Source organism: Ornithorhynchus anatinus, chromosome 13, assembly GCF_004115215.2.
Source record: "Ornithorhynchus anatinus isolate Pmale09 chromosome 13, mOrnAna1.pri.v4, whole genome shotgun sequence".
Taxonomy (NCBI): domain Eukaryota; kingdom Metazoa; phylum Chordata; class Mammalia; order Monotremata; family Ornithorhynchidae; genus Ornithorhynchus; species Ornithorhynchus anatinus.
Window position 1 is genome coordinate 36580253 of NC_041740.1, and position 12350 is coordinate 36592602.

At 50.7% G+C, this 12350-nt stretch overlaps 1 protein-coding gene across 6 annotated transcripts in view; it reads right to left on the reverse strand.

Moving 5' to 3' along the window:
* PFKFB3 (6-phosphofructo-2-kinase/fructose-2,6-biphosphatase 3) overlaps positions 1 to 12350 on the reverse strand; it is a 63304-nt gene that overhangs the window by 15109 nt on the left and 35845 nt on the right. For 2 of the 6 annotated variants that reach the window (XM_029077521.2, XM_029077517.2), the window contains exons 1-3: positions 10453 to 10668; positions 1105 to 1230; positions 592 to 688 (exon numbers count right to left, since the gene is read on the reverse strand). In XM_029077521.2, coding sequence (XP_028933354.1) covers positions 592 to 688; positions 1105 to 1230; positions 10453 to 10531 — 302 coding nt within the window. In that variant the 5' untranslated portion in view covers positions 10532 to 10668. The other 4 variants (XM_029077519.2, XM_029077520.2, XM_029077518.2 and 1 more) reach the window with 4 other exon arrangements.

The following is a 12350-nucleotide window of genomic DNA, read 5'->3' on the forward strand; positions in this document are numbered from 1 at the left end:
GCATGAAAGGGGGGGCAGGGAAGGCTGGAGGTGTTAGGAGGTGAAGTTCTTTGCCAGGAAAGGACAACTGACCTGAATCTTTTAGATGGGTAGATTTGGGACTAGGGAGAATAAATCGCCTTCCAATGTCAACAAACCCAAAAGATAAACCTGCTTTTCCCCTCTACTCTTCTTATGAGGTTCTGCCACGAATAAAGACTCTCTTGACACCAGCACCCAACTGTGAACCTCTTTTCTAGCTTTTTGAAGGACTATCCAAGGGAGACTGATGCTGAAAACACTGGTTACACAAAAAGCAACAGGTTTGGAGAGATTTAAACAGTTTGAAGTTCAGTGATTTTCCAAGCAATCACCCTGCAAATCAGTGGCTAAGGCAAGACAAACCTCACAGCCCTGGCCTCTCCACCCAGCACTCAGAACCCCACACTGCTCCACCCACTTCCGAAAGAGCCCAAGACTGACACAAAGACCCAGCAGGTGCGCTGAATATTCAGGCTCTGCACAAAGGAAGAACTTAGTAAGTGTTCATGGGGACAAGTCCTCAGACCCTTCGAGGGCAGAGGAGGAAAACTGAACTCAGCCCGCACTGACCTACGGACTTTCATGGCCTCCTCGTTGTCAGGGCGGAAGAAACTGTAGGAGCTGTAGTGCCTGACAGCTTCCCGGCGGTATTCTCCCACGTTGAACACTTCAAGGAGGGGAGGAGAAGTTAGAGAAAGTATAGTTAGAGAAAGCAAGATGCAGTCAATACACCATGTGCCTCTTAAGGGGACCCCAAAATTGAGCCAGTCCCGACTGGGGAATTCCTATAAAGTCTCCTTATCCCCACCTTTCACCCTGCATCAGTCTGGTATCTCTGGGGGTGACTTCTCTCCCCATTTCAATTGTTCTTGAGGGCAGGGAGTGTCTCTTCTTTACCGTGGAGCCTAAACCCCTAGCATGGTACTCTACACCCTGTGCCAGTCTCTTGAGATCAGTCGAGGAGACTCGGACGAGGTATGTGGCCTTACGGGTTGGAAACGTGTCTTAATTCTGTTGTACTCTCCCAAGCATTTAGTACAGAGCTCTGCAAATAGTAAATATTTAATCAATATCATTGATTACCTTTTGTCGGGACCCCAATCCAATTGAGGTAGCGGGTCAGCTTCTTGGAGATGTAAGTCTTTCCTCGGGCGGGCAGCCCAACCATAACTATCACTGTGGGGGAATTGGTCAGCTGCGGCCCGCAGGCTGGAAGGAGGAGAAAGGAAAACAAGGTCCTCTCTGTTAAAAAAAAGTCTCAGCACAGTAGCAATGCACAGAAATGAAAAATGAAGCTTTAGTTACCTGTCGCTACTCAGATCTCATTTACACGATACCTTTTTCGAGGGGCTCTGAACTTTGAATGAATATCTTCTAGTCCAACATAGCCTCAGAACAATAAACTGGCACCCCGACCCTTATGCCTAGCTAACACGGCCACCCTTGGGTTCTTTAGCACCATGGAATGGGGTTGCAGGTTCCAACTCTTAGTCAGGAGCCCTAACGACGTGGAGGGCTGAGGAGCTGACCAAGGCCAGGTCAGGGGACGGAGGACGAGGGACAAGAGTATCCCCTCTTAACAGATATGGAAACTGGGCCACAGCAGAGGCTTGAGTTGTCTGGAGCCTTACACTAAACCGCAGAGCCAGAGACCCAGTACACATTATGACCATTCTTGCCAGCCTCTCTAAAAAGCTGACCGAAAAGGAACAAAATAGAAGTTCCCAACCCCATTTCCCTCAAGCAGCCCTGGGGATCCAAATAATGTCATCCCAGTCCTCTGACAGCAATCTAATTCTGCCATCACCCAGGCTTTCCTCCCTGCTTCCCGGCTGGGCCCCGGGCAGTGCTGACTCATGGCTGCAGCGTGATCGGCTGAATGAATGGCAGGTCAGAGAGGACAGCAGACGGGGCCCAGGGTACCTAAGCCAAGCACGGGGCCCTGCCAGAGCTGTTCACCACAGGGAAGCGGGAAGGCCCCTGCCTTCTGCCTTTCCTCCTCTCTATTTCAACTTTTCCAACCTGCTTCTTGGAAATCCATTAACCCAAGAGGACTAAGGAAGTAGTGGGAAGGAGGGCAGGAGGAACTGGGGAGGATTTCTAAGGCAGGGACATGCCTTGCCCACAAAAATATGTCACCGGGTCCCTTCATATTACACAGACTGTCGCACACCTTTTCTGACTAACTAACCTGCTGGGCAGAGCTTCCTTTGAAGCAGGAGAATGAAAGCCAAAGGGTTTGAGCCAAGGAAGTGGCCCTGCCTTGACTGAAGAAAGAGAAGCTTATCGCTTCTCTGGCCAGAAGCTGAGCTACACAAGTCATCAGAAGGGCTATTGGTCCCCTCCCCAGCCCTCTCCTCTCTCCGGGGAGCTTCACAATCACCCCTGGAGTAGGCAGCTTGTTTAGACAGGGAGATTAATATCATACAGACGGGAAGGGGAGGGGGGTAGCAGTGGAGTAAGAAGAGGAGCCCTAGGATACGGTGATCTTGCTTTCTAGCCAAGGAGAGTTTTAATGACAAGAAACCTCACCTTTAAGCTATGCCTCCTAAGCAACCAGTTAACTGGAAGGAGATGCTATCTGAATTCAGCCTATAGTATCTGAGAATGCCATCCTATGACTAACTTCCCAGCTCTGAGAAAGATGAGCATGAAATCAGGCCTAGGGATGTTAAGAAACAGCAGGTCAAGGAAACCCTATTTGAGTTGAGAGGCAACTATTGGGTCAGTGCTTGTTCCCGCTCTCTTTCCCAAACCCAGTCTAGCAATACCAAAAAGGACAACACACAATAGGCAGCTGCAGAGTCAGTCTTCCCTGCTGAAAACTCCCAGTGACCTAGATGCTGTTGACAGATTTCTGGCAAGTAGGAATTTTTCCCCCAGTACTGGGCAGGGCTATCAATGCTTTCGCCACTCCCGGGCCACACACACCGGTAGGGAACAATGGCAGCGCCACCAAGAGCAATGGGCACACAAGCCAAGCATGCTCGGAGGACTCAGAGGAAGCTGGCAGAGCCCGGGGGAATGCTTCAGCAGCAGCATCTTACAGACTAAGAGACAGGCACTGAGCCACTACATGCTAAGTCAGAGGCAGAGCACTAGTGGTCCTGACTCGTGGGCCAGTGACCCCACCGCGAGATCCGTCTCACCAAATTCTCCCCCCTTCTTGGCTGACAGCTTGGCAGACAATCTTCCAAGATGCTCCACTAGCTTGGGCAATGGATGAATCAGGCAGCAGCTCAGGTGTTCTGGGTGGCAGTATTCTATCACCACCTTAGTTTTGTTGGGGGTGGGGGAGGGAGGAGATACTAATTTTCCCACCTTTCTCCCTATTTTCCTTATTCTCCTCAGGTTTGTCATCCCCCAAAAAATCTGATCCCTCTTGCTGTATGTTAAAAAAGATGAATTATTTCAGCATTCCCATAATCCTGTTTTTTGTTTTTTTCCACTGAAGCAAAGTTACCAGGAATCCAACTCCAGGAGCTCCTTAAGAGCATGGACTACTTTTAACTCCTGTGATACTCTCCCATGCTCTTGGTACCGTGCTCTACCCACAGAAGATGCTGGGTAAAGGCTGCCAACCAATGACGTCCTTAACTGCCATTCCTCTGCACCTCACCTCTCACCATCCAGGGCTGATGTTCCTCCTCCCTATCTACCTTTCCCTACTGAAAGTTCACCCTTCCTCATCCTCCCCACAAGCCAGCTTAATTGGGTCAAGCACCAGTCACATGTTCACTAAATTGGAGGGACGATCCCCCGGAGAGCCCAGTTCATGGAACCAACCATACATTCCCCTTCTCCATAGGTAGATACTATATGAAATGCCAAGGCCCAGTATCGTGCCATGCAAGCGGCAAAAGGTAAGAAATGAAGTTGTTCGAACCCTGCAATTACTTAAATGGAATTAAGATTGTTTTAACTTCCCTGGCTTAATCCTACCATGCTTTGTCATCAAAAGTCATGGCGTGGAGGGGTCGGGGAGGGGAGAGACAGGACGGGGCATGAGGACCTAGATGCAGGTAGGGATGAAAATGAAAGTTACCGGCACATCAGCTTTAACCTTTCTATTATGTAACCAGCCAACACCAAGGAGATCTCTTTCACTACAATCTTAACTCAGTGTGTCAGGGGCTCATCAGAAAGGAATGCAGGAAATCCTATCAGGGACTGCCAGGTAGTGACCTGATAACTAGAAGTATTCAAGTTGATTCAATTGGGTGCAAAGCCTGGTCAAATGGGATTAGATAAATCCAGGGATTGCTGGGGCTTGCAAGGTGTGAGATTATTGGAAGGGGAAGAGGAGACTCTCCACTTCCTTTACAGATTCTCCATCTGCAACCAGGGGGACTTCATACACAAACCCCTGAAAAATTACTCTGGCTGCCTTCAAGCCCAGTTCCCTGGTTGAGTTAATTCCACAAGGGTGAGAGCAATAGATTTTAAGGTTTCATTCTGTATCAATCATCCCAAAGGCCTGATTCCTTCCCCAAGCTTAAAATGGAAGAACCCTCAGGTCCTGCAACAAGAGAATTCAGCTACTTCTGTGCCAATCTTCCCTGCCTGACTGGCACCATATGCTCTTCCCTAGATGTTGCTATTTCTCAGCTAATACAGACAACAGCAGGCATAAACCTGGCAAATTTTGATGTGTTTGTCTATTTGGATCTAATCTCTCCCGCTTCCCTTTCCCCTCCATCCTTAAATTGCATGCTCCAAGAGCAGGGAATATACCTGATGCTCTTCCTTCTGCTCCCACTATTCCTAAGTAACACTCATAATAATGTTGGTATTTGTTAAGCGCTTACTATGTGCCGAGCACTGTTCTAAGTGCTGGGGTAGATACAAGGTAATCAGGTTGTCCCACGTGGGGCTCACAGTCTTAATCCCCATTTTACAGATGAGGTAACTGAGGCACCGAGAAGTGAAGTGACTTGCCCAAAGTCACACAGCTGCCAGGTGGAGATGGGATTAGAACCCATGACCTCTGACTCCTAAACCTGTGCTCTTTCCACTGAGCCACGCTGCTTCTCTTCACTCATCTGCCCCGTTAGTGCCGGTCTTGCTCCTGTTGCAATCTCCACACATGCCAACTTGTCATTTTGAGCATAAGGGCATAAGAGAGCAGGTTTCTAAGAGCTAATACCCAGAATGGTGACTTTCTGGTCTATTTATGATCCTGATTGGAAATGTTCAGATCTGTTTAGAGTCCTGGGAGGAGCAAAGATGGGAGTCCAGTTCAGGAAACCATAGGTGTGGTCATTCCCTCTGCTACTATGGCACTTGTCTGAATACTCAGCACCGTGTTCTGCTCTCATTAAGTGCCCAATAGGTAATACTGATTGATTGGATTACCCATTTCTGAGGGCAGTTTGTTAAGAGCAGCAACAAACTCAAATATTTTTTTGAAAAATTAATGGAGGAAAAAAATTCATTGCTTATGTCAGTAGCATTTCAGGATCCTCTCAAACCAATTAAGCCGTTTGCCAATTCACAAACTCACCCAAAAACCTTCCACTTGGAAAATTCCTTCAGGCATTCTTAAAGGAAGCTCTGAGCTCTGCATGATCACCAAAATGCACCGTAGACAGAGGTCTGAAGTGGGAAAGTCTGATAAAAGGACTTCCCAGGGGACTAGTCTAATCGATTTTTTTCTACATTTCTTTACTGGGACACGTGAAAGATTCTCCTTCAGCTCCCTCCCCAAGTTTAGGCGATGATAATAATAATAATAATAAATTGTGATATTTGCTAAGCATTTGTGTGCCAGGCACTGCATTAAGCACTTGGGTAGATACAAACTAGTCAGGTTCGACACTGTCCCTGTCCCACGGGACTCACAGTCTCAATCCCCCTTTTACAGATGAGGTAGCTGAGGCACAGAGAAGTGAAGTGATTTGCCCAAAGTCACACAGCAGACAGAGCCAGGATTAGAACTGTAAGCTTGCTGTAAATAGGGAACGTGTCTACCAACTCTGTAATACTGTACTCTCTCAAGCCTTTAGTACAATGCTCTCTATACAGTAAACACTTTTTTCATAAACTGGCTGTTGTCCTTAAAACATCTGGAAAGCAGCAGCTGAAACCACGAATAAGGAAGCCTCTTATAAAGATGCTAACGGATTAAAGGAGAAGGTCATGTACAAAACAGTCAGAAGGCAATAAAATAAAATAAAATATAAGATACATCTGGCCACAACAGGTAGCAGGCTCTCAGCATCTCTTTTCCTGTGGCAAACTGAAACAGCTTTGACGGCCACGAGGAAAATGAAGCTGCTTGAGGTACTTTAGTAGACAAAGACACCTAATCAGAAATTCCGGGGGCCCCAGGCACTCAGAGGGAATGTGAGCTCAGTCCGAGTTTACGAGGCTGCACACAAATGCACACTCCCGGGGATTCCAAGAATGGGAAAGGGCAAGAGACCATCCATCAGCCTTCAAGCCGACACCCCACCCCCCACCCCTCATATACGCTGAAAGGAGCTGCCCGCGAAGGCTACTGCAGCCAGCAACTTGGCTTTAAAAGGCTCACAAGCTCTACGTGAGAGACGTGCAGCCCAGTGGAGGTTTCATGGATCGGCATCAGAAGGTCGAATTAAAGCATCGCTGCACATTGGCTGGTCGCTCCCGACAAGAAGTCAGACAACTGAATTAATCATTTCACCCAAGGCCACAGAATCCCCCAAATCCCTTTGCAGATTCTGACTGGAGAACTACCCTCTCCATGGACCGTGCAAATCTCGCCTCAAGAGTTCAAGATCACCCTCCACTCCCGCACTATTTACTCCAAGACTGATGTCCCCCCACCCAGCCCCAAAATAGATTTTTACTTTCAGAATTTGCTTTGTCCCAAACAGTACTTCTGCACTTTCTATGATCCAAGGAGATGTACTGAGAGAGGCAAACGTTTCCCAGAAGAAATGGTACAAGCAGCCCAAATAAATCTGCAGTAGTCACTGGCTACTGAACGACAGAAAATAATAATAATAATTGTGGTAATTAATAATTGTGGTATTTAAGTACTTACTATGTGCCAGGCACTGTACTAAGTACTGGGATGGACACAAGCCAAGCTGTCCCTGTCTCACGTGGGGCTCACGGTCTCACAGTTGTGAGCCCCAACCCCTATTTTACAGATGAGGGAACTGAGGCATAGATAAGTGATTTGCCCAAGGTTACACAGCACACAAGTGGCAGAGCTAGAATTAGAACCCATGACCTTCTGACTCCCAGGCCCGTGCTCTATCCACTGCGCCCTAGGCTTTGGGGGACAGGTACAATTTGGGTAACTCGCCCAAGGGGGCTGGCGCTTTGGCTGACACACAGCATTAGTTCAGCTACTTCACTGCCTGGAACCCAATCTTTTTGAGAATTTGGAGCTCGCGGGGAGCCACCCACTAAACTTGCTCTTTTCACCCTCAAACCAGGCTCCTTGGCACCTCGACTCCACTGATATGGAAAGTGAGTACTGTGTGCGAGGTGAAAGCTGGAGCTGTTCCTTATCCTGCAGGTGCTACTTTCTTCCCTCCCCCTACCCTCTCACTCAGTTTGTTCCAGCCACTAATATTCCCAAGGCTACCTATTCAGAGTCAAAGTGAAGTCACAAGTAGAGGCAATTATCCTACGTCAGCCCAGAAAAAGATTGCAGGTGAGGATTTTACCCAAATCATCTAGACAGTCACCTCAATATTCCCTTTCACTTCGGCTCTAAGGACCTGGGCAGTTATTGAGCACAGTTACTGATACAATCAGTTTGGAAAATCTTGGAGATCCAGAACAACTGTGACGCTGGCACCTTTAGCTCCAGAAAAGGTGAGAACCCCAACCCACAAGGGGTCCAGGACATACAACGCTCCTCAAACATTTTGCATTTAGCTGGCAGTGCAGGGAAGTGAGTTACATAACTGCCGAACCTGAAAATGTTCCTATACAAGTCTCCTGACCCAACCATGTCTATTATTCCCCAACGATTCAGTTGCAGTTCTCTATTACTGCATTGCTTAATGGGTTAAAAGTAAAAGAGTACGAGGTGATGCAATACTTATGTCTACATAAGATATCCTATGTATGTAACATGCAGCATTAATATCTGCTTTTCAAAAGAGATCTTCCTTGGACCGCTAAGCCACGGTCTCTTCCTTTCTCTACTCAACCTGTAATTTATTTTGGTGTCCCCGGCTAGACTGCAAGTCCTGAAGGGCGGGGATCTTGTCTATTTAATCTATTTTACTCTCCCAAGTGCGTAGTACAATGCTGTACATAGAGCGCTCAATAAATTTTGACTTATTTCACGCCCCACCAGAAGCGGGGGAGAAAAGGAGAAGCGGGAAAGGTGGTGCAAACGATGAAGAAGGGAAAAGGTTAAAAAACAATCGTGCAACCCAGTCTTCAGTTTAAAACGTCTCCCCAATTGCCCTTCTCCCCGCCACTAGGCCCGGGCCTTTGCAGCAGCCGGGGAGAGGGTGGCAGGAGCCTGGGCAGGTGGAGCAGGAGCAGCCCAGGTAGGAGGAGCAGGGGCAGGAGGAGGAGAAGGAGCCGGGGCAGGAGAAGTGGGAGCAGCTGGGGCAGGAGGAACAGGGGCAGGAGGAGGAGGAGGCACAGGGACAGGAGGAGGAGCTGGGGCAGGAAAACGGGAGCAGTTGGGACAGGAGGAGCAGGAGCAGCTGGAGAAGGAGGAGGAGTAGCAGCAGCAGAGCAAGACGCCGGACGGATGCACCGGCCGCGCTGGTGACTTCGCCAAACAATCCCACTTCCCCCCTTCAAAGCCCTACTGAAGGCTGACTTCCTCCAGGAAGCCTTCCCAGACTGAGTCCCCCTTTTCCTCTGCTTCCCCCCTCTGCAAAGCACTTGTGTATATACATATTTATAATTCTATTAATGATGTGTATATACCTATAATTCCACTTTTATTGATGCTATTGATGCCTCTTTACTTGTTTTGATGTCAGTCTCTCCCCTTCCGTGAGCCCGTAGTTGGGCAGGGCCTATTGGTTGCTGAATTGTACTTTCCAAGAGCTTAGTACAGTGCTCTGCACGCAGTAAGCACTCAATAAATACGATTGAATGAATAACTGCTCTCCCTGGGAGAACTGCACTGTCCTTTCCAAGCGCTCAGTACAGTGCTCTGCACACAATAAGCGCTCAATAAATACGACTGAATGAATGGCTCTGCTCTCTCTGGGAGAATTATATTGTCCTTTCCAAGTGCTCAGTACAGTGCTCCGCACACAATATGCGTTCAATAAATAGGATTGAATGAATGACTCTGCTCTCCCTGGAAGAACTGTACTGTCCTTTCCAAGCGCTCAGTATAGTGCTCTGCACACAGTAAGCGCTCAATAAATACGATTGAAGCAATGTACGGGAGCTGGCCGGGGGGACCCCCGCCTCGGCCCTCCTCCTCCCCAGCCCCGTTTCCATCCCAATGCGGCGCCCGGAGAGAAGCGTGTATCCCCCTACACACACACAAACACACACACCACACACAACACACACCACAGGCCCCCGCGCACGACTTATCTGTGGATAAGTGGAGACGAGGAGGGGGCGGGTTTTTCATTCATTCCATCTGAGCGCTTCCTCTGTGCAGGGCGCTGTATTGAACGCTTGGAAAGTACAATGCAGCAACAAAGGGAGACAATCCCTGCCCACACCGGGTTCACAGTCTTGGGGGGGGGGGGGGGGAGATGGGGCGGGCATCAATAGAAATGCGGCAGAGGCCAGGCGTGGCCCGGCTCCCGGGGCACCAGCGGGGCCCGAGGACCCATCCGGGCTCATTCATTCATTCAAACGCATTTATTGAGCGCTTACTGTGTGCAGAGCGCTGTAGTAAGCGCTTGGAATGTACAGTTCGGCAACAGAGACAACCCCTGCCCAACAACGGGCTCACAGTCTAAACGAAACAAGCAGTCAGGCATCAATACCCTCCAAATAGATAAACGGAATCATAGCTACAGACACATCCTTAATAGAGTAATAAATAATGTATGCAAATATAGACAAGTGCTGTGGGGAGGGGAAGAGGGTAGAGCAGAGGGAGGGAGTAGGGGCAATGAGTAGGGGGACTCGTGGGGGTCCCCCTCCTGCATTGTACTTTCCAAGCGCTCAGTACGGTGGTCGGCACACAGGAAGCGCTCAGTAAATACGATCGATTGAATGATCGAATGAATAACTGAATGAATGAGCCCCCCCTCTACCTGCCCGCTCCCTCCCCAGACCCCCGGGCATCCCGGGGGGCCGGGACACAGACACACACATACACCCCGGGGGTGGGGAGAGGGGGTGTCCGTCCCTCCGGCCTCTCCCTCCCCCAATTTTCGGCGCACGCGGCCCCCTCCCCATCGCACACAATGGCCCACCCGGAGGAGGGGGACTGGGGGAGGGTTGCTCGCACAATCTGCAGGCGAGGGATCCCCCGGCCGCCGTACTCACATCTGCGGGGCAGAGCCGGCCGGTGGTCGACAGGAATCCACAGCTTCTGGATCCGGCTCTGGGTCAGCTCCATGGGCATCTTTCCCGAGGGCTCTCGGCTGCCGCACCCTCCCCGTCCCTCTCCCCCCGCTTGCGTTGGCAGAAAGGGGGGCGGCGAAAATGGTCGAGCGCCGGGGTCCCAAGGCCGCCGCCGCACGCCCTTCCTCCAACCGAGAGCTGAAATTCAGAGAAAGCCTTGAAACGGAGGAGGGAGAAGGGCAGAGCCACAACGGCGGAGCTCAGCCTGAATCCTTCTTTCCCTCCCGCCCCCCGGGGCTTCTCCAGCGGCGGCCTGGGAATCAGGGGCTGCACATGGTGCAACGAGGTTTAGCTCAGCACCCTCGGAGCTGCTGCGTGCAACCCCGGCTGGCCCAGCCCGACCTCCGGGCTGCTGCGCAAACCGATTTCTCACTCTGTCCTCTGTCTCTGGCCGTTCCCCTTCCTTCCTCCCTTCCCTCTGTCTCTGGCTTGCGCGCCGCACTGAGCGCCTCGCTGGCTGCTGCTATTTCTAAAGGTTTGACGCCGGCCGGTAGAGCCGGCGGCCCCCGCCCACGTCAGCTAAGGGGGCGGGGAACATACTTTCGGTCCCAGCCCCCAGGCGGCGAGACAGGCGAGGGGGAGGAGGGAAAGGGGAAAAGAGGGAAGGGGGGAAGGGGGGAAGGGAAGAGGGAAAGGGGGAAGGGGGGAAGGGAAGAGGGAAAGGGGGAAGGGAAGGAGGGAGGAGGGGAGGAGGCGAGCAGAGGAGGACGCCCCGCTGCCGCCCCCTACCAGCTCAACCCTGCAAGTGCAGCCGCCCTGCCCTCCCTCCTCCATCCAGCCGACGATGATGACGATGGTATTTGTGAGGCCCTTATTACGTGCCCAACATTGTTCTAAGCGCTGGGGTGGATACAGGGCACCCCCCGTTGGCCCACGTGCGGCTCACAGCCTTCATCCTCATTTTACAGATGAGGCACAGGGAGGTTCCCAGCTCTGCCACTTGTCAGCTGTGTGACTGTGGGCAAGTCACTTAATAATAAGGTTGGTATTTGTTAAGCGCTTACTATGTGCAGAGCACTGTTCTGAGCGCTGGGGGAGATACAGGGTCATCAGGTTGGCCCACGTGAGGCTCACAGTTAATCCCCATTTTCCAGATGAGGGAACTGAGGCCCAGAGAAGTGAAGTGACTTGCCCACAGTCACACAGCTGCCAACTTCTCTGTGCCTCGGCTACCTCATCTGTAAAAGGGGGATGAAGACTCTGAGCCTCACGTGGGACCACCTGATTGCCCTGTATCTACCCCAGCGCTTAGAACAGTGCTCTGCACATAGTAAGTGCTTAACAAATACCAACATTATTATTATAAATTAAGTGGCTGGCCCAGGGTCACACAGCAGACAAGTGGCGGTGCCGGGATTAGAACCCACGTTCTCTGACTCCCAAGCCCGGGCCCTTTCCACTAAGCCTCGCTGCTTCCCATCACCCCGGAGCCCTGGGGCCTAACTGTAAACCTCGGTTAAAACAGGTCCCCGAAATCTCCAGTTCCATCTGAATGGGCGTGTTCTCAACCGCCCCCCCAGAACTGGGCCGGGCCCAGGAGGGTGAAGACTTGGGCGCTGCCACAGATTCATTTGTTGCTGAATTGCACTTCCCAAGCGCTTAATAATGTTGGTATTTGTTAAGCGCTTACTATGTGCCGAGCACTGTTCTAAATACACAGTACTTGGTACACAGTAAGTGCCCAATAAATACGACTGAATGAATTCAATGGGGCAGAGATGGATGGGTGGCTAGGTTTGGTGCTGGAGGGTTTGTAAGAAATGAGTTCAGTGGGATCCTTAGATGGAAATCAAATGTTCCCGGGGGATGGGGGTAGGGTC